The sequence below is a fragment of the Gallus gallus genome, chromosome 13 (assembly GCF_016699485.2).
Source record: "Gallus gallus isolate bGalGal1 chromosome 13, bGalGal1.mat.broiler.GRCg7b, whole genome shotgun sequence".
Lineage (NCBI taxonomy): Eukaryota > Metazoa > Chordata > Aves > Galliformes > Phasianidae > Gallus > Gallus gallus.
In genome coordinates, this window is record NC_052544.1 from 753,156 (window position 1) to 777,403 (window position 24,248).

Here is a 24,248-nt window from a genome sequence, read left to right on the forward strand (position 1 = left end):
TCTAACGGTACCCAGTAACAGGCACAGGTACCACCAGGTAAAGACAAGGGCATCCTTTGCCTCTTTGTTTGCAAGTCATCTCTGTCAACCCAACAGACCACAGGCTCTGCTCTTCCCATCCATCCTCCCAAAAACTGGTCCAGCCAGAAGCTCTGCTCACGGATGCACCAAGTCACCACCACCCACTTCAGTTTCCCAAGGCACCAGGAGAGGACGCAGAGGCTTGGCGTGGTTTTGGGCGGTGCTGTAGGTGCAGGTGATGTGGCCAGAGCTGTGATAGGTTGCCAGATGAGCGCTTCCACAGCGGTGGTTCATCTCCAGAACATCCTTACAGGGCCGTCTGCGGCAGCCGCTCCGCTTCCAAGGTGGCACGGGGGGACGCTAAGAAGCCAACTCCCGAATTAAAAAAGCTATGGAAGATTAAATCCAGCATCTGGAATTAGCCCTGAAAGCAGATGGTACAGCATCATGGCGCACAGAGTGGCTTCCACCAGCCTCCTCCTCGCAGACAGCCGCTCTCCATCCATGGTGCCTCCCAGGAGCAGCTCGTGGTTCATACGCAGTCTGCCCGGCCAGGGATGGGTGCTGGGATCACGCCGCCTCCGTGCACGTGTCCGGCTCCGTGTGCAGAAGGCAGTGCCGTCTCCCCGCTGGCTCCTGCCTTGCACAGATGCACTCAGACCAAGAGCAAAGCTTTCCAATGAGCCTTTGACTGTTGCACCAAGCAGACAACTACGCCACCAGCACCTCCAAGCCGGTAACAGGAGCCCCATCCTTGTGGTGCCAGCAGCAGCTCTGTCTCCTCCCCGCAGTGATCCAGGACCCAACCTGCCCAACGCGGCCACTGCCACAGGGACCCCTGGGGCTGCCCCATGCTGCCTGGCTGGGGAGCGTGGCTCCGTCCTGCCTTTGAGGGGCGGTAGTTATGGATTACGGAGCCTTAAATGTCAGACGACCAGGCGCTCCCTCGAAATCCACTTATCTCCGCTGCCACTTGGAAGGGCCAGAGCAGGGCGGTTATGGAGATAACGCGATTTGAAACGTCCATCCGAGTGTTTCAGGGCTCCATTTGCCCTGTGGACAACTCCGGGCGACTCCTCCCCCTCCTCTGCTCGCGCAGCTGCTGCCCGGGGATGCAGTGAAGGCGAGCGTGGCCACGGCCGGCCCCGCAGCCTGGGGACAGCGGGGGCTGGCAGCATCACCTCCCCCGGCACGCTCTCCACACGGCTCATCCATCCCCCCGTGCCAAAGCTGTGCCGTTCACTGCCCAAATCCGAAAACGACTGTAACTAAAACCTACCAGATTGAGACTCGGGAAGGCCCCCCCCGCCTCCCCCACCTCCCTCCAAATGGGATTGAACAGATCTGTGTTTGCAAGAGCCGATCTCGCAGCCAAGCAGCATCTGACATTCACGCGCCATGGCACGGCTCTGCTGGGGAGCGCTTCCATGCTCGCCCACTCCTCAGCGCCGTCCCCCACCCGCGGCCACAGGAGGAGGCATGGCTCTGAGCCGGTGCTGAAGAGCAGCTCATAAACCCACCGAGTCCCAGATAATGCCATGAGGTGCTGTGTACCCCAGCCAGCCAGCAACCACCCTGCAGGGACAGGAGACACGGCACACCCTGGAGACGTGGTCCCAGCCCAGCAGAACCACCTTCCCCTGCAAAGCCCCCAGGCCCTCCTGGAGGGAAACCTCCAGCACAGCCCCATCAGGCTGCCAAGGGAGGTGACCGACGGCACACTGGGGCTCCAGCACTCAGGGGCTGGGCTGACCGACCCCACAGGAAGGGCACTAGGGAGATTTGCTGCCCGCTGGGCACTGGCACATCCCAGCGAACAGAAGACATCGAGCCCGTGGCTGCAGAACCCCGGGGCAAGAGTATGGCACCACAGCAGGCACTGCTACCCAAGCACTGTGCACAGACAGACCAAGCAGAACTGGCAGAGCGTCTCAAAGGAAGGGACTTGGACCCTTCGTGTGGGAGGGGACACAAGCGAACCAACGGAGGTTTGGCAGACACACAGCCCTCCCGTGTGCCAGCAATGCTGCTGGGACCCCCACCAAGCCACCCCGTGTGGCCCCGGCACCCAGCAGGAGCACTGAGCACTGCAGAGGGACCCCTGCCCAGGGAGACCCCCGCAGCCCTGAGCCGTGTGAATCACCGTGGCTAACAGATGGGCCGATTAAAGCATAAATAACATGGCATATAACTGATAACCGGGTCACAGAGAGACTGATCAGCAGCAGCAAAGCTTCTAGAAGTTAATTAAGAACAAAGTTGTAGTCACAGCAGCACAGGAGTATTTGTTGGTGAAAAGCCCCAGACCCACAAGCACCACCTCCCCAAGCAGCCCCAGTACCAAGTAGGCCCTGTAATCCCGTGAGGGCATAGCACACACCAAGGGATGCTCAGGACCCTGCATCCTGCTCCCCAGATCTGCACCACTGCCCAAATGCAGGGATCCAGCCTAAAGGAGCCACAAAAGGATGGGAGCTGCAAGGGCATGGACCGGCCAGTCACCCTCAGCAGGCTGATGGGGATGCTGGCATATGAGGGGACATGGGAGCATCTCAGCTGCCCACACCAAAACCACCCCCAAGGGCCGGGCTGCTGCGCTGACAGCAGTGACACGTGCCATCACCCAAAGGCAGCCCTGTGCAGCACACATGGGCTGCTGAAGGAATCGCTGTAGCACCAGGAAGGCGGCTGCGCCGTTGGGAAGCAGCCGGGGTCCACAAATGGCAGCTATTGACAGATGTCTAATAGGACGCAGAATAATCCCGTCTTCCTCTGGGAGGATTCGGGTCGCCCTTGCCCTCACTGGGGGCTTATCCATTGTCTGGATCTGCTTGTGGCTGTTATTTTTGGTCAGCACCATGTTTCACTTGGCCATGCTTGCATAAGGAAAATAGGAAGAAGAAGGAGAAGGAAGAGGAAGGCTGATGGCCAGGGCGGGGTGGGCACAGCGCTGCTCTGTGCCGCAGCATCCACAGCCCCAGCTCAACAGGAGCTGCCCTGAGCCTCCGGGCTCTGCGCCCCGACCCCCAGCCAGGCACAGCGGGGCTTAGGGGGGCCAGGGGAGCGCAGGAGCTCCCGGGACACAGGAATTAGCTGTGCCCCAAGACTCAGCGCTTCTCAGCACCTACCCAGCTGCCTCGGCAGTGACATGCAGCACAGCCCCGCTCGCTGGGAAGGCACAGTGCTCCGCTCCTTTGTGCGTCGGGCTCGCTTTCCAACGCCACACGTTCTGCCTGCAAAGCACTAAGACAATGAAAGGCTCCCTCCCCGCTCAGTGGGCTCTCACTCCTCCCGCCCCGCTTCCTGCAAGAGATCGAGGGCACGCTGCACAAAACCGACTCTCCCGAGCCTTCCCTGCGCTCAGTGCCACTTGTCATTCAAGCAACCCCGTGGCCTTTAAGCTGCCAAGGTACCAGAGCTGCTCCGGAATCGGAGTTAGCTCAGCTTCTGCCCTGGAGCAAGGAATCTGAAACACTGCCACTGGAAACGAAACAGAGCATCCATCATTTTTCTTGCCAGGAATATATCCAGCCTAAAAAGAAATACTGCCTGCTAAACAGCCAGCAACAAAAGCCCTCGATTTCACCAGCAAAGCAGAGCCCAACATCTCGCCTATCGGTCATTTCCACACAGCTCCTGATTGCCTGCCCTTAGCGGCGGAATTAAAAACCACCCGAACCAACACGAGCAGCAAAGTGAGGGCTGGGGGGGCACGGAGCTGTGGGAGGAGGGCGGTGGGCTGGGGGGGAACGGCAGACCCCACTCTGGATGCTCCGACACAAACTCAGCAGCTGGGAAGAAAGGACACAGGTGGCAGAGCCAGGGCTGGAGGGGACGAGTGCTGCCTGCCTGGCTGAGGCACACAGGCACCCAATAACGCCGGCGCGGCCGCCCCCTCCGGTGAGCCCCGCTGCAGGGGGCAGCCCCCAAAGCCCCCATGCCTGGCCCATGAGCTACCCCCGGCCAGCAGCTGTCACCCTGCGCTCCCTGTCCCCTCCCCGGGAAAGGAGCCGTGCATTCCCAGCCAGGCCCAGCCCCCAGCACAGGCACGCCAACCTAAATATCTGCGAGAGGCTCTCCCCTCCATGGGAACAGCCACTATACGCAGAGTTCACATGCCCCAGCAATGCCTGATTAAACTCCCAAACTCCCAGGGAATACCCCTGAGGCTGTCTGAAGATAAGCTACAAACTAGACCGCTCTCAGGAAACATAGGAACTGGGAAAGAGCAATCACATTTTTTTAAATCTACAATAATACAGATCAAACCCCGGTCGGGCAGCAGGCGGTCGCTCGAGCTCGGCAGCTCCCGTGCCAGCTGTGCTCTCACAGGGTGCCCCAGTGCTGATGCAGGTTGGAGAGCCTAAGTAGGGACCTCAGGACACCAGCCTGAGCCAAACCACCGCTGTGTCCCTGCTGCCATCAGCACAGCCCCAAAGCGGTCACAATGTCAGCCTGGGGTCAGTGAAGGCACGGCAGTACAGCATGTGACACCGTGGGTGAGCTGGAGCATCACAGGAGAAGCGGCAAGGAGATGACAGCTAGGTAAGGTTGCCCAAGGGCCTCCTCCCGGTATACCTGCTGCAGACCATAGCGCACCCAGCTCCTTGTTCCCCATGGAGCACAGCCACAAAGCTTTCTCACCACAACTGCAAAGAGCAATCAATGGCACTGAGACCCCCCAGCGTGAGTGAGAGCAGCCAGCTCCTGCCTGCCTGCTGCTGGGCTCTGGGAACAGCAGTGGGAGAAGGGGAGACATCACAGCCATGACACCAGTGGGGGTGAGGGAGACTTGTTCAGGACTCCCATTCCTCCACCCATCCACCCCTCCCTCTATCCCCACACTGCAAGCACCAGGGCCACAATCACACACAGACCAGAGGTACACCTGCACGATCAGCACCCTGTGCTCTGGGATGGGGGAACACCACGCTCCACCAGCTTGCACTGCTGAGGAGTGCGTGGAACGAACTGCACATCAAGCCTTCTGCTGCAGGGGTGTCCACCAGCTCCCCTGGTACCTGATGCCTACTGAACCCAAGACAAACGGTTTCTCCTTTCTTCCTACCTTGTCAGGACAGGATGGAAAAACAGTAGTCCTAGGCAAGAGGATGGGAAGAGTCATTGGGAAAATACGTCCCAGAATGCTCCTGGATATAGTGGAACGACAGCAAGAGGCTGTACCAAGGAACCCCAGTGCCCATCTTTGATCAGATTGAGTTAGGGCTAGGGTTAGATAGATTTGCACTGGGATCTCACACACACTGCCTCAACAAGAAAGCACAGGTGGGATGGGATGGTCCCAGAGATGGAACTGTGGCCACCCGAGTGCAGGGTAGAAGGAGCAAAGGCACAGCACAGCGTGCCTGTGTGCATGAGGCATGGGGCTGGGTGAGCGTGGGATGGAGGGCATGAAGTGGGTGTGGAGCAGGGGATGAGCTGCTCACAGGTGCAGAACAGACAAGGGTTGAGGAGAGCTGCGGACCCACGCCATGAGCACGAGGGAGAGATGGCGAGGGATGGAAGGAGCTCAAGACAGTTAGCTCATTGAACAGGAGCTGTGATTTGAGGAGATGATTACAGAGTGCGAGTGCCCTTCCGGAGGGAAAGCACTGAGCCCTGAGCAGCTCTTCACCCGAAGGAGGGCGGCGTGGCAGAGCCAATGTCTGGCAGCTGAGACAAGTAAACACGAAAGCTCCATGAGGCCTCCAACAGCACGGACGATCGGCCCAGAACGCACTCCCAAGGACGGCGAGGCTCTGCTCAAACAGAAGGGGCCCCGCTGGGAGGGGAGCCCAGGCAGCACCGTGGGGCTTCCACCCACACCCCGAGGGTAAGTGTTCCCGGCCCCAAGCTCCAGGGGGCCGCAGCTACAGCAGCAGTGAGGTGTGGGTGTGAGAGCTTCTGTCTGCTCGCCCTTCCCTGACACATAATGACAGTTGGACCTATTTGCCACCAGCACAGCCTGCCATGCCACGCTGCTCTGCCCACCATGGGCTAAGGGTCCTCAGCCCGCTTCCCGGGGCAGAAGGCCCTGCAGAACACCTGCCCTCAGCCGTGAGAAGGGGATGATCCCATACATGCCCTCTCCCGCTGCCCACAGTCCCCTCCATCCCACAGGAGGGAACGTCCATGGTGACTCTCCCGGTCTTCTGCTTAACCAACACAGGAGCTCACTATGAGAACCTCTGTGAAGGAAGCTGGGCATGCATAGCAGAAGGCACTTTTCCATTCCAAGCCTTCACAAAGACCCATCCTGCTTTCTTTCCTCCCTCACTCATTGCTGACACATCTGACATCCAGGTGAAGGGCAGATAATGGTCCCGGTGCAGCAGGCAGCCCCGTGCTGAGATGTGGGGCTGCGGGCTCAGGCTGTTTCTGGCAGAGCAGTGCAAGTCCCCAGTGCAGCCCCCCGAGGTGCAGGGCGCACTGAGCTCTTAATGGGCTTATGGGGCTGCTCGGCTGCCCAGCTCCCCCAGCGCAGGGCCGGGCCTTAATGGCGCCACTGGGGGCAAGTCACAGCGTGGCCATGTGCTGCCCACCAAGCACCAACGGCCCCGAGCGCTCAGCCCACCCCAAGCCCTGCCCTGGCCCTGAGCAGCCCCTCAGCCCCAAGGACAAAGGCAGACATCTCCCCCACCAGCTGCCCCCGCACTAATCCCCAGGGACGGGGCTCCTGCTCCGGCCCCGAGCAGCGCTGGCCTTGTCCCTGCTGTCCCCATCCCCTCGCCTGGCTCTGGTGACCCTGGGCAGGGTCGGGGTGCTCTACGGGAAGCCTTGCTGAGCGACCCCAAAACACCGACCCACTCCTCCAGCGCAGCTCCGCGCCATCCTGCTGCTCTCCAGCAGTGACAGCTCTGCCTTTATGCTTTAACAGATTTTAGGGACTTGGACTCCCTCGTGGAGATCTGTGCCCATGGGTATTTTCAGAGGGGAAATATATATGTAAAAAAAAATAAACAGCAAAACCTGGGCACACAGCGGAGCTCCTGCGATTTGCCTATCAGCTGCTATACATGCGCACGGCATGGAAAAATCCTGAGGAAATTTCAGTTAGAAAAAAAAGGAGAACCAACACAACACTGAGCTCACTGGACACAGCATGCCAGGAGGGGCTGACAGAGCTGTTACGGTCTATTGGGCCAATAATCCACAAACTAAGACGGATTTATTGTACATGGCAGATCGTAACAGCTCCAAAGAAACCATCACTGTCTCCTGTGCTTAAAATTCACTTTCTTTTGAAAAAAGGGCCAAAATATGGCTTTACAAGATAAGATGCGTGGTTGTACCATTCTGTGACAGACAGAAGCCCGGGCAAACACATATATGTTTTTATATATATAAATAAATAAGGTATCTGCTCCTCCAAAGCCAGCAGTGCTGCATTACTGGCTTGGCGCACGGTCGCTACCACTGGATTACCAGGCTAGGTTTCACCTCTGCTAGCAAGCGGGATTTGCAAGGGCATTGTTTGCACCACAATATTAGCACCGAGCACACGGGAAGATAACGAGAGTGCCAGGCTCCACGGGATGGGGGCATGCAGGGCTGGGGGCCCTCGGGAGGAAGAAGGCACGAGCCCCGAGCAGCCAGGCCGTGTCAGGGCACACCGGTGAGCTCGGGCTGGGGCTGTGTAAGAAATAATGCCGGTAATGGACACCAGAGGCTGTGCCACCTTCTGTGGCTCCGCTCCTGGGCACCTGCATGGCCCTGCAGAGCAGCCCGAGCTGCACGGAGGAGTGGGGTGAGACCAAGCCTGCAGTAATTGCGGCGTCTGTTCAAATCACTCCAACGCTGGAAATCACGCTGGGCCCGGATGAAAGCTTACAGTGCGGATGATCATATCAGACTGGGATAAAAGAGGATAAGCTAACAGGTTTAGTGCACAGCTTGTCTGAGTTGGTGCTGCCGCGGAGGGAGGAGAGGAGGCTCCTGCTGACCCGGGGTCCCGGAGCATCGCCCGGCACAAAGCACTGCCTGGTCCTGGCACTGCAGCAGCACCCAGCCAGCAGCGGTGGGGCGGCTCCTGGGGACGGGCACCGCATCAGTGGGGCGGGTGATGCCAGGCCTCTCTCAGCAAGGCTCACCGTGCCATCCACCCCAACCCTGAGCGGGGTTATGAGCCGCCACCAGCCCCCCGCAGCCCCACGTCCTCAGCACAGGTTGTCCTCAGCAGCTGGGGAGCACGGTGCGGGCAGCTGCACCCAGCGCTCTGAGAGGCACTGCCACGGGGGTACAGGGGACGGCCACCACCTCCCCGTGCCAGTACAGAGGGCAAGGATGGGCCGGGGGGTGGTGAGCTCTGGGGCAGGGATGGGGAGCAGGGACGTGGGGGTTGGTCACCAGGGCAGGGATGGAGGGAAGGCGGGGGGCTCGGACTGCTTCCCGCGCCGCAGAGGGAGTTTAGCCGAGTAATTAGAGCAGGAGGCTGTGAGTCAGCAAACGATGCGTAACCTCGCCAATGTTGACAATGAGGCAAAAGATGGCAGTTTCGACTGAGAGCTCCTGATGAAAGGGCATATTTATATATGCAAGAATCAGAAACTCCGAACAATTGCATGGCTGGTGACCCGCTCTGCAAAACACGCTACTCTACAATGACTGTCCAGCTGCCAAATATTTGACGGCTTTAAAAATAATTGGAAATAGAGACGTGCTTGCAGCCTAAACCTAAAGGAACAGGGCAGCTGGAGGAGGGACCAGGCCGGTCTCAAAAACATAACGACAGACGTTGGGAAGACGCCCGCCAGCCTCTTCTCCAGCATCCAAGGCTGCAGTGAGCCGGTTAGCGCTCGGCTCGGGGCTGACCTTGACAACGCCGTGCTTCAGATGCCCCAGAGAGAAGAGCCGGCTGCCGCCGAGATCCGCCCCACACAACTGCCACGCTGCTGGATTTATATCGAGGGCGAGTGCCGGCCTGGAAGCAAATCCCGGCTGCAGCCACGGCCTCGTCCCTCCCCGGGGCCGCAGTCGGAGGCAGCAGCGCAGGTAGGGAACGCTCCTCCCCCATGGCGCAGCAGCCCTGACGGGGAGAGTTTAATTAACCCTGGAAAGCAATCGTTAACCATCCAGCGCAGGGAATCGATGCGGAAGGGGCAGCTCGCTTCGGAGGGACCATCTGCTTTGGGGACGGCGCGCCCGCCACCCACCTGCCCGCGCCTCCCCGCGCCCCACGGCGCCCCACAGCTCCCCGGCCGGGCTGCATGCGAGCGGGAGGCAAGAGCCAGCTGTGCTGCGGGCGGCAGCCCCAAGCACCAAGCAGCCCTGCGCTGCCCCTCGCCTCTCTAATCTCTCTTCCCGTAAAGCCCCAGGTCTCTGTGCCACGTGATTTCCTACGAGCCGCAGCCCTTGTTCCAAATACCACCTCTCCGGCTGCCGCGCGGCCCCACAGCTCCAGTGCAGGCGAAGCCCCCATGGCTGCCGTGCCCACACCGACACGGTGGGGATGTGGGGTGAGCCAGGAGCCCAGTCACCAACCTGGGGAAACACATTCCCCACAGAAGGTGTCCAGGCACCAAAGATGGGGGACGCTGCAGCTCCCCACCCCGTGGACACTGAGCCAAACCCCACCTGAAACAGTATGGGGGGTGGGGGGGGGCAGAGGGATTTGCTTAAATCATCACGCTGTGCTTAGAGGGGTGAAATTTTTTGCTGATAAAATCGCAGTCTCTTCCTCCTACTGTCCTTGGGGGCATTTCTTCCTCAGCCCACGCACAGCAGGGCGCAGCTGGACAGGGACAGTAACCCCGGAGCCCAGCAAGCCCCAGCAGCCCATCATCACTGTGCCAGGAGCAGGGCAGGGAGTCCCGGTGCTGCCCACGTCCTGCCCATGCCTTGGCCACGCTGCATTTCCAGCACAGGCAGAGGCAGGGCTGCTGGCACTGGGGCACGAGATGCCTGATCCCATCACAAATACAACAGATCCGTGCCACCCGGACACCAGACACAAGCAAGGTCTCCGCGCAGGCAGAGCACAACATCCCTGGGGTCTGTGCCAGCATCTCCCACCCCAGCGCCCCTCCTCTCCCACCCTCACCACACCCTGCAGGGACACAGCACAGTGAAGGCCCACAGCTGGGCACACACCCCTGGAGCTCCCCAGCAGGCGGGGATGGCACACCGCAGCCCTGGCACCAGAAAGTCCTGCCCCTGCCCTCCCACTCCCTGGGGGCAGCAGGGCGCGCTCAGCCGCTCCGCTCCCACGAGCTGCCGTGAGAAGCAGGGTGGCAGATGGGGCCCTGGGACAGCACTGCCCTGCGGGATTAGAGGTGACTCGCATAGAGCCTGTGCCCCCCGCTGCCACCCAGCCAGGAACACTCGTCCCTGATGACACACTGGCGAGCAGTCCCTGTGCCAGCCCGATGACACGGCTGCAGGAGGTGGCTCTCAGAGGGGAAATGGCCGCGCTTCACCCCTCCAACTTTCCACTCACTACAGCAATGCCTGTTCCGCTCCCAGCTGGCAGGAGAACGGCCCCGGGCAGGGAACAGCCTGAGCCCTGGGGAAGGGGGGACCCTGCGTTCCCCACTCTGACAGCAGCAGCAGCAGCAGCACCACGAGCTGGCACCGAGAAATACACCAAGAGCACCACTGGCACACTTGGTTGGCGTTGGTGGGAGGCAGTGGCCCTGGAAGCCCATGGACCCCCACCCCCCCACCAGGGGCATCTCTGCACCTCAGGGAGCAGCAAGGTGCACCCAACCAGGCACACACACACAGACATGGGGTTTCTGAGCCCTGTGCAGCGCGACCAATACCATCTTGCAGAGCCTGGCCTGCACCTAGCAGGGGGCTCGCACCACCATATGCATCCCACGTACATCCCACCTCCCCTGGCACAGGAGGGGCTCAGCAGCAGTAGGACAGTGGGTCTGCCCCCCAGCTCCTGGAGGACAGGAGTTCTGGCAGCTGCAGAGCACCCTCCTGTTTTCTGCAAAACAGGGCCATGATGCACAGCCCATAGGAAGGGGTGAAGGCTGCCAGGATGTGCAGAGTTCTGCTTCCCTTCCAGAGCGCACCACAAACCTGGGAGATGGGTCCCAGCTCCAGGAGAGGAATCCCCTCAGCCTTGAGCCAGAAAAGCAAACATCTGATGGGAGGAGAACGGAGCACGGTGAGGATGCACCAGGGACACCGCCTGGCCCTCTTGCTGCTCTGGGCATGGCTTGGAGCCATCCCCGCTTCCCATCCTGCACCAGAGGACCCCTCCAGCCCCCCCAAGAATTGATTCCCCGCTGTACTCCCAAAGACTCCCAGCACCTCACAGCTCCCCCAGTAAGGCACGCATGCCTGCAGCACGGTGGGACATGGCTTCATCTGACAGACACTCAGCACGCAGCTGAGATCCCAGGTCCCAGCTAATCCCCGGAGCTCTGCGGGGAGCCCCAGGCCCATCTGCGGGATGAGACTTGGGGCACAGGGAGTCTGACGCACGGGAGAGCTGCGGCCGGGGGGGGGGGGGGAGCCGATTTGCTCCCACCTCCTCAGCTGCTCCAAGTGTTTTCCAGCCTTCCCTGTCGAGTTCACGTCCTTTCAGATTAGCTGCCGCAGCCGCAGCCTCACAGCGAGTGTCAGGTACTGCCAGCATTCGGCTGCTTGCAATTACCGGGCGCTCGGCACGGGGACAGCAGCCCAGATGCTTCCACCCACAGGAGCCCCAGCACACCCACACCTGGGGCTCCCGGCACCCCAGGCCGCACACCCCCCGCCCCACCTACCCCCCCACCCCTCCGGCCACAACCGCCCCTCCGACAGCGCGCTGACTGCCGGCTGCAAATCCTTCCCGTTAATCTTCACGGTGCATCAGCACAGGGAAAAAAACAGCTTTTTTTTTTTTTTTTTTTTTTACAGTCTTAATCTTTACCTGGGGTCATATTTACTAATCCTCCCACTAATCCCCCCACGCCTTCACAAATAAAAGGGCCCATCCTGGCCGGGCTGCACGCCCCGGGGAGGTGTGGGCATAGAGCAGGGGAGCAGCGAGCTGCACCCACCGCAACAACCTGCGCCCACCCACCCGCACCCACCAAAGCGCCACGCCGCATTCAAGGTGACTCCTCTTTTCCCATTAAGATGGCTAATGAGCGCTTTTAAAGGCTCTTTATTTAAGGAAACAAAACCTGACAGTGGCAAGGAGGGAAGCACGCAGCGTTAGGCGGATCTGGACACATCGATGGATGGAGGCAAACCTCCGGCTCTCATCCCGACCCCTGGGAGCTCAGACACGGAGAGGAAGGATGACAACCCACCTCGTGGGAAGGGAGGACCCGAGGGAAGGCCGGCGGCCAACTGAGACCCCGCGGGCAGCCTGCCTGCACCTCCTCCGCAGCGCCCAGCCCAGGGGGCAGCTCAGCCCAGCCCAGCCCAGCCCCAGCTCAGCCCCTTCCTCCATCACGCCTCTGCTAAAGGCCAGGCCCAAACATTGCTCGGTTGCTCTCTTTGCAAAGTATTTCGACACCTACGTGATAAAACAAACTCATCAATAGAAACGCCCTGACGGCTGGCTTTCCCCTTCCTTCCTTCCTCCTCCGCACGCATACCCAGCTGCTCGCTTTGGAAGCGTCCATGTGCGAACACACAGCTTCTCCCGAGCCAAACGGCGTCAGCCTGGCACGGCGCGCCGCGCTGGCGCAGTGCTGCAGGCAGCGGGAGGGGAGCTCTGGGGCCGGGCGGCAGCCAGGTGCCACCCAGCCACGGGGCCGGAGCTGAGCTGGGGGTGGGGGGGTCGGTGGGGCTTCGCCGTGCCGCCCCCCTGGATGCCGGCAGCTGCGGCACCGGTCCCTCTGCCTCAGTTTCCCCACACACAGCGGCCCCGTCCTCGGCCCTGGGGCGCAGTCCCTCCGCCCTCCCGGCCGAGCCCTTCCCCACGGAGGCAGCAGTGGGCGCCCCCCGGCCATCGTGCCCCACGCCGTAACTCGCTGTGGCAGCCCGGCCCTGCCGCTCGCACAGCAGCACGCGCTCGGCCGCAGCCGGCACCTTGCTGGAATTTGCAGGCTGTCCTGACGCATTACAGCGTGGACGCCTCGCGTTGGCTCCCACCCCCCCGCCACGGCAGCCCCCCCCCGGCCGGCTCCGCAGCTGTCCCGGGGCCGCAGCTCCCACGGGCAGAGGGATGCGAGGCCGTTCCCAAAACCTCCCCCTCCTCATCTCCCGCGTCGATTTTCCTGCCCCGGCTTTAAATAGCAACTTCAGCTGAGCCGGAGCGCTGACAGACTCCCACTGCCTCCTCCCGCGGCGCGGCGCAGCACCTCCCCGTGCAGCCCCCACCCGGCTCTGGGCCCCACCGCACTGCCAGGAGCCGTGCCCCCCGCCCCCCGCCCCCCTGCTGGCAGCCACGGGTGAGCAATGATGTCATGCACAGCTCCGCACGGGGTCAGCGTCCGCACAGGTGCAGAGCTGAGCGGGGCACCTCGCAGGGCTGGAGCCCATGGGATCCGCACAGCCTGCACCCCGCGCCCACCCACACCCGTGCCCTCCCCCGGCAAGGGACACCGCTGTGCCCGGGGCTGGGCCCCGCCGGTGGTACCACAGAGCCTGTGGGGGCCCCCTCCCCGTAGCATCTATCAGCCACCCCCACCCCACGCCGTGCCCTGCGCTGTGCCCACACCGCGGGATGCCCGTGGGGGGGGGGAATGGGAGCGGCGGGCTGGGGAGGAGTGTGAAGGAACGCCTCCTGCGTGCTCTGTCCGGAGCCAGCGAACGAGGCCATATTTGAAATGCTTCGCATACCTCCGGCCATCAGATTAGCGAGATGAAGAAGGTAAAGCAGAGGGCAAGGCGAGCGCTCCCGGGGCCGGCCATCCTCGGCCACGCTCACGGGGTGTGGAACTGGGGGAAAAGTCCCAGCAACTGCACGCAGGGAGCAGGCACGGCACGGGGACAGCAGGGACAGCGCTGCTGCGGGGGGACACCGCAGTGCCGGGCACCGACCACGGCCCAGAGCTCGGGGATGGGACCACGCCAAGCTGCACACAGCATCCGAGGGCACGGCTCCATCGCTCACCACGGAGCCAACGCTTCATCCGAGCACAGCACCACGGGAGCCCCCACACGCTGTCCCGGCACCAAAAGTTCTCGAGCCCCTCGGCCCCACACAGCAGGGACACACGGGGACAGCCTGTGGGACAGCCAGCCCCGGGGCCAGGGCCGTGAACCGGGAGCAGCCGTGCTGCCAACGCTCAGCATCACGCAGAGGCACGGCCGGGAGGTGCCCAAGTGGCATGCTCCGGGCTCAGGGCTGGACTGCAGACGGCTCTTCTCACGGAGCCTGATGGAAAACGAGGCACAAAGGCTCGAGGGCAGGCCTAGAAGAAATGCATGGGAACTGGTGACCCCGGGACTTGCTGGACACCAAGAGACCACCTGGGGTCAGAATGGATGGAGCTGCTCGGGCACAGATTAAGACTCTTGAAAGGAAGACTGTGGGAGATGGATATTGCCCAGACATCTCTACAAAGAGCTGGAGTGGAGACAAGAACTCAAGGCAGGATTGCGAAGGCAAAAATGAACCATCCATCACGCCACGCTCCCAGGCAAGGCCAGGGCTGCCCTCACGCAGCTGCCGAGTGCCAGGACACCGAGCGGTGCTGCGGGACGGCACTGGGCGCTGGGGGTGAGCACCCCAAACCATGCACTGAGGCACCCACCCACACCTTGCCCTGGCCTGGACCATGCCCAGACGCAGCCAGCACCAAGCTGACGCCAGTGCTGAATGTGTCCGATGGTTCCCACCATGCCCAGCGGCCGCAGCGTGACCGGACACCCTGAGAGCAGAGCGCGGCGTGGCACGGCAGCAACACACTGCCCAGGACAGAGCCTCCTCCTGGGTTCAGCTCCTCCACCAGCAGTGAACGGCGACACTGTACGGCATGGATCACTGGGATCACACCATGGAATACGCACACCATGCTCTCCAGAGAACCACATCACACCATCAGAGAGGGACGGAGCTAGCGACCCAAGCCCTGTCACGGTCCTCACCTCTCCAAGCCGGGGCACTAAGAGCATCGCGCTTGGAAAGGCAGGAGATGGCACTGCACCTCTTTGCCAACAGCTGCAGGGACGAGGCCAACACGAAACCCCACAGCTGGGCCAGCTCCCCACAGCATCGTGCTATGGAGGCAATGGTTCTGCATTCCTCCAGCGCTGAGGATGCCCGAGCTCAGACCACGGGATACCCTCTGGCACACTCAATACCATCTGAGCAACAGGAAATATAGTCACATTCCCAAACCCCACAGTAGGACCACAGACCAAGCGCCAAGCCTCAGCACACAGATCCAGCAGGGCTACTATCTCAATCCCTCTCCCACCCCACGGTTTTGCCTGCGTGGGTTCCCCATAAAGGCTGTCCCCCCCATCAGCCATCCCCAAGGGGCCAGCAGCAGCACCTGGCTGAGGCAGCAGGACGGGGGGCTGCCGGCAGGCCACAAACTCCTGGGGGTGGCACATCGCCCCGCGCCTACCGGCAGCAGCTCCATGGCCAGAGATGCCAGCGGGGCACCCAGGGCAGAGACAGCCCCGCAGAGCAGCGGGCATCCAGGGCAGCAGGACGGCCTTTGTTCCGCCTCTTGAAAACCGGTGACCTTAAAAATCCTTTTGTTCATCTAATAACAGGCTGCCACCCGTGCACGGTGATGACTGCCATCCCAGGCTGCGCAGTGCCCTCCACCTGCTTCCAAGCCACGGGGAAAGGTGAGCTGGGACAGAACCACCCCAGCACAGAGCTGCAGCACGGCCCAGCCCTGCAGCACCCCAAAGGGAGGGGGCACAGGGCGAGGCCAGAGCATCGGTGCCACGAGCGCAGGGACACGGGGGGATCCATAGGCGCCCTTCACTCCCACCTGCAGACACCCAATGCTCTCCCATCGTCACTGGGATCACAGCTCGCCCTCGGCCACCCACGTGGGTCACCCCGTGCTCTCCAGGGCCCCGTGCCTGACCTCATTCCCCCCGGCCCCACAGCTGCCCCATCGCGCCTCCCCACCCACTGACTCGTGCCCACAGGCTGTGAGGCTGGCAGCCGGGACCCCCCCCCCAGCCGGGGCCATGAGGAGCCCCTGAGCGGCCCCTGAGCTCCCAGGAGTCAAAGTTGAGTCAGGGGAAAAGGAAAGGAAAAAAAAAAAAAAGAAAAACCTTTTGAGTGCAATATTTTAGTTGAGCAACAGAGCATGAGTAAAGGACGGAGGCTTTTCGTGGTCTGGTGAGTCTAAGCTATGAGCTGAAAGTTTAACTATTAATACACTTAATCAAGAGGTCGTTCCTACACCCAGGGTTTGAGAAAACAAACGCACCACCGGGGCAGGAGTGGAGGAGAGGTGGTGGGAGATGGGGCCGGGCAGCCCCACACAGCCCCACTGCAAAGCTCCCGGCAGGACGTGGGGCTGCGTCCGGCCCTGCTGTGGGACAGCAGCTGGAAGGGACGGGGCCACAGCAGTGTGAGCAGCACGTGGGGCTGTGCGGGACGGAGCCCAGCGCTGAGCTGCACGCAGGGGAGAGGAGACAGCCCCATGGAGGGGGCCGTGCCGGAGGCACCCGGCATCCCCACAGCCGGGACATCAGCGAGCGGCACCCACACTGCCTGACTGCAGCCCGGGGCCGCCCACGACGGGTACTGAGCCCGTGCAGCCTCCTACGCCTCCTCTACCCCCCCCCGCCACCATCACGGGACTGAACGTGGGATCACCGCACCCACCGATCCCCTCCGCAGGCTCCGCGCCCCCCCGGGCAGCACCGCGCTGCCCGCATCCCCGCCACAAACCAAGGACAGCCCGGCTCAGCGCCTCGCACGCCTCCAACGTTTCCCATGGAGGCGGTGCGATGCTCCTCACATAGCAGTGGGGCACAACGCCCCCCCGCCCGCCCCAACGCCCGGAGCGGAGCCCCCCACGCACAGCGCCGCATTCCCGTCCTCCCGCTGCACGACGGCCCCACCGCCCCTCTGCCGCCGTGGGGGGCCGGGACGCAGCTCTGCGCGCGGCGGCGGGGCCTTTGTTACTTTGCTTTTGTTGTCACCCGCTGGCGCGGCCCCCACGGCCGCTCCGAGGTCAGGGCACGGCGGTGGCGGAGGTGGGGGGGGGGTGGCAGAGGGCCGGGAGCCCCGACAGCGCTGCCACGACCCGCTGGGACGCGGTGCCGCACAGCAGCCGTGGGACGGCCCCGGCCGCCCGGGTGTGGGTCTCCCGCTGCGCTTTCTGCCTCTCCCCGGGGATTGGGCTGCTAAGGAGTGCTGCCGCTCGCCCACGGCCGTGGGGTCGCAGCGGCGGACAAAGCCGGTAAGAGGGGCACGGCACGGCCGCGTCCCCAGCAGCGCAGCTCCCAGCCGGGCGGGCGGCTCCCGGGGCGCGAGGCCACGCACGTGGGAGCCGGGGGGGGGGGGGGGGGGGGGGCGAGGGGGACACGGCTCCGAGCACCGCACGGCCGCTGCTGTGCACAGCTTTGTTCGTGCGCGGGACGCGGAGCTGCCCCCTGCCCTCACAGCCCCATCCATCACCGCCGCGCGGAATGACCCCCAGCGAGCGGGGCCCCGCGGGAAGGAGCGCAGCGCCGGTGTTGGATGCGAGGGAAAACAGCGGCAAGAAAATAAAAACGGGAGGGGGGGGAGGAGGGGAGGGGGGGGAGGCTGGAAAAAAAAAACCCAATGAAACCCGGCGGGGCCGCCCGGCCGCGGATCGGCGGAGTTCCGCGCGGCGATCGCGGCGCTCAGACATCACCCACCGCCCCGAGGCACCGCCTGCGCCCATCTCCGCCGTCATCCCCGGCGCCGACCGCTGCCCTCCCCGCCGCTCCGCTCCCTCCCTCCCCTCACGCCCGGCGCGGAGGGCAGCGCTGCGGGGCCGGCGGAGAAGCGGGAGAAAAAATAAAATAAATAAAATAAAAGAATTTACTTCGCGAGAGGTAAAGAAAAAAACCAAAAAACCAAAAAAACAATGAAACAACAAACCCCCAAACTTCGGGACTTGTTACGCACGGCTCCGCCGCGCCGCGCCGCTCCCACGTCCCCCCCGCAGCTGTCGCCGCCGGAAAGCGCGCACCGCCCCCGGCCGAACCGCGGCACCGAGAGCGGAGCTCCCCCCGCCCCCCGGCCGCGCTGCCCTCCCCGCCCCCGCGAAGGGTCCTCGCGGGTGGCGGCGCTGCCCCCCCCCCCTCCCCCCGACTCCCTCCCGGCGCCGCACAACCCCCCCCCCCAGCCCCCCTCCCGGCTCGGCGCTAGCGGGCGCCCCGCTGCCCGCCGCCCCCGCGCCCCGGCCGCCACCATTGTCACCCGGGAAACGGCGGCGGGCACCGAGAGGCGGCGGTGCGGCGGCGGCCGCGGGGAGCGGGGCTGGGTGCGGGGAGCGGAGCTCGGCGCGAGGAGCGGAGCTCGGTACGGGCGCTGCCCCCCTCCCGGCCCCGCACCGCACGGCGCATCCCGCGGCCGCGCCGCCAAACTTTGCTCGCTGCGGATCGGAGCGGAGCGGCACCGCCGGGCGGAGCGCAGCGCGGCGCGGCGCGGAGAGAACGGGGCGCGGAGCAGAGCCGCCCCCGGCCCGCCGCCCCCCGCCAAACTTTTTCCCGACACTTTTCCCCCAACTCCGCCGCCGCCGCCCGCCGGGGCAGCCCCGCGGTGCCGGCACCTACCGGCGGTCCGGGCCGGGCCGGGCCGGGGATGGGGGGGGGGGAGGGGGGGGGAGGGAGCGGAGCCGCTCCGCGCTGCGCGGCGCGCCCGGGGACCGCGGGCGGCGGAACGGGGCCGGGCTCGGCACCTGCCCGCCGCCGCGGAGGGGGCCCGCCGAGAGGGGAGCCGAGGCGGGCGCGGTGCCTCGCCGCCGCCGCACACCCACCTCCACATCGCTGCTCGCTCTGGGAGTGCACAGCCCCCGAAACGCGCTGCACGGCGCTGCCGCGGCCGCTGCCCGCGGCTGCCGGCAAAACCCGGACCGGACCGGACCGCCCCGCGCCGCGCCGCGCCGAGAGCCGCGCGCGCCCCCCGCCGCCCCGCGCGCGCGCCGCCCGCCCGCACCCCCCGGCGCGTTGGGGTCCCTCCGCGAGACCGAACCGCGTCCCCGCGGGTGCCGCTGCGAGGGGTCCCCCGATGGCCCCGCCGCTCCCGCGGGTGTCCGTGTCGTGTGAGCCGCTCCCCCCCCCCCCCCCCCCCGACCCCCGCGGGCGTCCCTCCGGATGACCGCCCCGCGCCCGCGAGTGTCCCTTTTGGCCGCCGTACGGTGTCACAGCGCTGCGCCCCGCGAGTGCCACCGCCGCGCGTCCCCCCGCGGCCTCGGCGCTCCCATAGGCTGTCACAGCCGCGTACCCCCGCGTGCCCCCATCCCCCGCGGGGTGTCCCCGCGCCGTGCCCCCAACGCACCCCGTCTGCCCCACGGGTGTTACTTCCACGTGTCACCCTGTGCCTCCCCGACCCCGCTGGGTATTCCTGCTGCGTGCCCCCCGTGTCCTTCTGATCCCCACGAGGTCTCACTGCGCTGTGCGCCCACCCCACGGGTGTCTCTGCCACGTGACCCCGCTGCTTCCTTTCAACCCCTGTGGGGTATTGCTGTTCTCTGCCCCCCAGTATGTGCCACCCCCCCTGACGGGTGTCACCACGGCGTGTGTCCCCCACCCCATCTGCTCCCATGGAGCATCACCACCACGTGACCCCCAGGTCTCACCTGTCCCCACAGTGTGCCCTCCACATCCCACCCCCGCGTGGTGTCACCTCACTGCACCCCCCATGTCCCATGTTTCCCAGCGTCCCACCACAGCTGTGCAGTGTCACAGCTGCCCCCCAGGACTCTGCAAAGTCACCCCAGTGCCCCCTCCACCCCCCTGCGGCATCACCTCACTGTGCCCCCCATGTCCCACCCACACCAGCGGCACGTCACCCACCCTCCCTAGGGCTGTCCCCCCCCATGCACCCTGCCCACCACACCACCCCTCCTTCTGCCACGTCCCCACGGGTGTCACCAACACGTCTGTTCTGTGTTTGTCACCCTGCGGTGCTCCCCCGACCACCCCATGACATCTCAGCCCAGTGCAGTGTCCATCCCCCCCGTCCCCATTTCCAGCACGGGGGTGGGTGACACGAAGGTCAGCGCAGTGCCCCACGGGACAGAGTCAGTCCCCAATGGCACATGGGTCACCCACAAGGGACACCGGGGCCAGCGGTTCCCATGGGGCTGTCGCCACCCACGCGCTCGGGTGATGTCCCCAAACACCATCACAGAGGGGGGGGACCCCAGCAGCGCTCGTTGTCCCCGCTCTCCTTTCCCCGAGTTCTGTGGGGTGAGCACAGCTCTGGGCCGTGGGACCTTCATCCTCACATTGGACTGTGGGAAACGGAGCTCCGGAGCCAAATCCCAGCAAAACGCTCTGCTCAGCACTGCGGCTTTGGGGGGCACAGCTCCGTCCTGCAGCCTCACCAACATCCCAGCCCTCCCAGCAGCACGCCCTGACAAAAGCAGCACACGGGTTTGTTGCGCTCATATATATATATATATACATATATGCTTTTTTTTCACAGGAATACAGAATCACTTCCCACCCCGCTCGAGTCCTTTCGGCGAAACAAAAATGTAAGCGGTGCAGCGAGGGGGTGCGGGGGGTGGGAACCGGAACGTGGAAGCGCTGTGAATGCGTTGTTTGTATTTGATCCACGTCTTGTTAATTATGCAAGTTTCACATATTTAGCAACTGGGATTTTCAAATGCGGTTGCTGCTGCTGTGACGATGCTCGCAATTCCCCGGCAGAGCCTCAGCCCCACGCGGGCACTTCCCCAAAATTCTCCCCTTGGTGCCGCAGTGGGAGAGCGGGAGCCGTGGGGTGGGCATGGACGGGGTGAGCACAGCCATGGGGTGAGAGTGGGCGTGGGGTGAGCGTGGCTATGGTATGAGCACGGTCATGGGATGAGCACAGTGGTGGAGTGAGTGTGGCTCTGGGGCTGGCCCTATGGCTGGGGGTCCCACCAGGGGCTGTCCCACTCAGCACCCCTCAGTCAGACCCTCCCGTGCACCAGTTCTCACACTGGGGTTGTGATGGTGCCGGTGGTGTGGGGGGAAGGACAGGTCCTGCCGGTAAGGAGTAACCTGAAGGCCATCAAAGCCCACAGCAGTGGGGCAGAGGGATGCACCACCACGGCCACACATCCCCCCACATCCTACACGGCGCCTGGGCTTTGTGCACACTGCGAAGTGCATCTGCGGGGACATAGCTGTGCTGAGTGCTGAGGTCATTGCAGTGAGCTGGGCCAAGGGAAGGTGCTTGCAGCCTGCAGGGACTGCAGCAAAAAGAGGGGAAACTGAGGCACGGAGCCAAGCAGCCACTTACTCAGAGGATGCGGATGGGATGCAGTTTGGGATAGGGGTAGGGGTGGGGATGAGGATGGAGATGGGGATGGGATGGGGATGGGGATGGGGATGGAGGGCACTGGAGTGCAGGAAGCTGGTGGGGAGGGACAGAGGGCGCAGGGTATAGGGAAGGAAGGTGAGGGGTCGGGGATGGGGTGTGGGGAGGGCGCAAAGCAGGCGTGCAGGCGGCAGTGCTGCTCCAGCCTCTGTGCCAGAAGCGGTGCCAAACCCATCCCTGCCACCCGGGCACGTGGCTCCCGCGACGGGGCCCTGTGCTGTCTCCTCTCTCCGGCTGCTGAGCAAAGCCAGGAGCTGCGCTCGGCTCCAGGCGGAGGCCGGGCCGTGCTGCCATAGCATTGCTGGCATAGCAGCGGGGAAGTGGCAGCCGGCGGCGCGCCAGCGGGCAGGACATGGCCCTGCAGGTAGGGGATGGCAGCGGGATGCAGGGCTGTGCGGGACGGCGCACGGGGATGCGGGGCGGTGCGAGAGGACACATCCCAGTGGTTCCCAGCACGCAGGTATGTTCCAGAATAAATCCGACCTGCAAACCCCGAGCCCGGCTGCCACAGTCGGAGCGGGCGACAGAGCTGGAGGCTGCTCAGCACCTCCACGCGGTGACCTGGCTTGGGCACAGGGCTGCAGAGAGCAGTGCCGGGCACACAGCGGGGTCAGCGCCCAGCCACGGCAATGGCCCCGAGGCGGGGCCTGGGCCCTGCGGCCACTGATGTTCATCAGGATGGTGCAATGGGAGCTGCGCAGCACCAGGGCCCCACGGCCAGCGCTGCCTTCCCGCTGCAGCACGTAGCCCAGGGCCGGCCGCGCCGCGCATTAATTGAGGCAGTGCCACGTTAATTTTTAACCCCAGCTGTCTCCCACATGGCAGGCAGTCGCCCCGGCTCCTCGGGATGTGTGGGGCCGGGGGGGGGGGGCGGGGGGGCTCTGCCCCACACAGGGCTGGGAGCGGGGCAGCTGCGGTCGGGGCCATCCCACGGCTCCCTGCAAGCTGCAGCCGCGCTGCCCGGAATGTCCTGGCAGGAGGACACGGGCCTCAAAGCAAACATGCGCGGCGGCAGCCGGGAGAAGGGCAGGAAGCGCCTTGCCCTGCCTGCTCCCACCCGCAGCTGCGTGCGCCCCAACGCGTGCGGCACGGCGCTGCCGTGGGGCGGCAGGGGGCGTGGGCCGGAGGCTCGGGGTCTGCCCACGGGAGGGTGGACGGAGCCGGCGGTGTGGAGGGAGGTGGGGCAGTGAGGAGGGTCGGGGGTTTGCCCGATGGGAGCGCGTGAGGCCGCAGTGCCGTGCAGGAGCCGTGGGGACGCACGAAGCGCAGCATTCCCACCCCCGGGGACCCTGGCAGGCGTTTTTCCGAGCAGGGATTCGCCTGGAATTCAGACGCCCACGTGGTCCAAAATAGCCGCCTGGCTCCAGCATCCGGAGCGCCCCGCTAAAGCCATCTGCCGGGACGCGGCCCTCCCCGGGGCTCCTGCGGTACGGCTGCTGCCCGGCCCTGCGGGCAGAGGGGCAGTGCGGGCAGAGCAGCTCCGGGCAGCGGCGGTTTGACAGGAAGATACGGGAGAGAAACGACATCCCCGGGAAATATCAGAAGTAACTCACGGCGAGAGCTAATTTGGGCACGCCTGAGTCAGGAGCTGTGGGGAAACGACCCGCCTGCCCCCCTCATGGGGTGGCGTCCAGGACACCCCATGCAACGCAGCAGCAACGGGCCCACAGCCTGTGCTGAAGGAGGCTCACGGGGTTGGATTCGTGTTTGTGCTTTGCTGAAGCCCGTGGTGAAGCACTGAAGTGGAGATGAGTGTGCGGGGTGAGCAGCGGCCTTCTGGATGCTTCCATTTGCACGGGGCAGCAGCCGGCACAGGCGACTCACACAGGATGGACGCCGGGCTGCTGAGGCAGCTGACAGAGATGCAGCGGGGTGGTCCCCAGTTTGGGGACACTGACCCAGGGGCTGCTCCGCAGGAACACCCAGAGAGGCCTTGATAGGAACAGCACAGCGGGGCCCGGCGCGCTGACATCCCCCGGCACTCACCCCCTCTTTCCAGCAGTGCCGCAGCCGCTGCCAGCAGGCATTGGGGCCAGAGCAGTGCGTGCCCTTGGGTGAAGCACCCCAGCCCTGGGGAGCTCCTCCGTGCTCCACTCACCGGCAGCAAGGCGCGATCGGTGCTGCTGCAAGGAGCTGGCAGGAGCGCGGCCGTAGGGGCCGTCCCATCAGCCCGCCCCGAGCCGCCCTGCCTGGCTGCAGCCTGCAACGGATGGAGGACGTCGGAAGGAGCGGTGCCTGCGTTTCCTCCAGGACAGACCCAACCCAATGGCGGCATGGAGCCAGCGCTGAGTTGGATGGGAACAGACCACCATCTCCTTACCTAGGCGACCAACTGGACTTGTCAAGAGGAAAGAAATTCATCTACATCTCACACATATGGTCCCATCCTAATGGATATGTATGAGCATAAGGGAAGAAGAATAACCTTCTGGTTAGGCTAAGGGCTTGGCAGTTGAGATTTCAAGATGCTATTCTCAGCGCTGTCCACACCTTGCTCCGAAGCCTTGGAAAAGCCTTCATCCGTCCCCAGGCCCGGCAGCGCAGCCAACGCCCGCCTGGCGCAGGAGGCACAGGATGGACAACTGCGCCGCGCGTCCTCCCCAGCGGACTCCCGTGGCAACTTAAAGAGAGCAGGGGAGGAGGAGGGGAGGTGGCCACGAGGCTGTGTCCCTGAACCGCTCAGCGTGCAGGGTGAGGAGGCAGCCCGCCTGCTGGGCCGTGCTTCCCAAGGGCTGCCCCTACCAGCACAGGCACTGCGCGCACTCCGCGGGCCCCAGTGAGTTCAGACCCTCTGCATGAATGGGGGAAGGTCCTCACTCAGACGTTAGCACAGGCTCCTTCCTCCTCC

At 64.1% G+C, this 24,248-nt stretch overlaps 2 protein-coding genes across 4 annotated transcripts in view; one reads left to right on the forward strand and one right to left on the reverse strand.

The window, feature by feature from the left end:
• Window positions 1-18,931, reverse strand: part of CXXC5 (CXXC finger protein 5) — a 29,019-nt gene extending 10,088 nt beyond the window's left edge. Inside the window, exon 1 of one of the 3 annotated variants that reach the window (XM_015293549.4) lies at window positions 18,846-18,931. The gene's annotated coding sequence lies outside the window, so the exon portion shown is untranslated. Of the gene's footprint in view, window positions 1-17,739; window positions 18,053-18,845 lie in introns of those variants that run through there. The other 2 variants (XM_015293550.4, XM_046900525.1) reach the window with 2 other exon arrangements.
• Window positions 17,952-22,948, forward strand: LOC121106707 (proline-rich protein HaeIII subfamily 1-like). Its single transcript, XM_040647018.1, has 3 exons — window positions 17,952-18,647; window positions 22,378-22,578; window positions 22,754-22,948. The coding sequence occupies exons 1-3, from the start codon at window positions 17,952-17,954 to the stop codon at window positions 22,946-22,948; spliced, it is 1,092 nt and encodes a 363-aa protein (XP_040502952.1).
• The last annotated feature ends 1,300 nt before the right edge of the window (window positions 22,949-24,248 follow it).

Excerpts from the sequence above, each read along its gene's own strand:
- LOC121106707 (XM_040647018.1), top strand. The coding sequence starts at position 17,952 with ATGAAACAACAAACCCCCAAACTTCGGGACTTGTTACGCACGGCTCCG. Across the intron at positions 18,648-22,377 it reads GGTGCCGGCACCTACCGGCG|GAGGACACGGGCCTCAAAGC; the intron begins GTCCGGGCCGGG and ends ATGTCCTGGCAG. Across the intron at positions 22,579-22,753 it reads AGCCGGCGGTGTGGAGGGAG|CCGCCTGGCTCCAGCATCCG; the intron begins GTGGGGCAGTGA and ends GGTCCAAAATAG.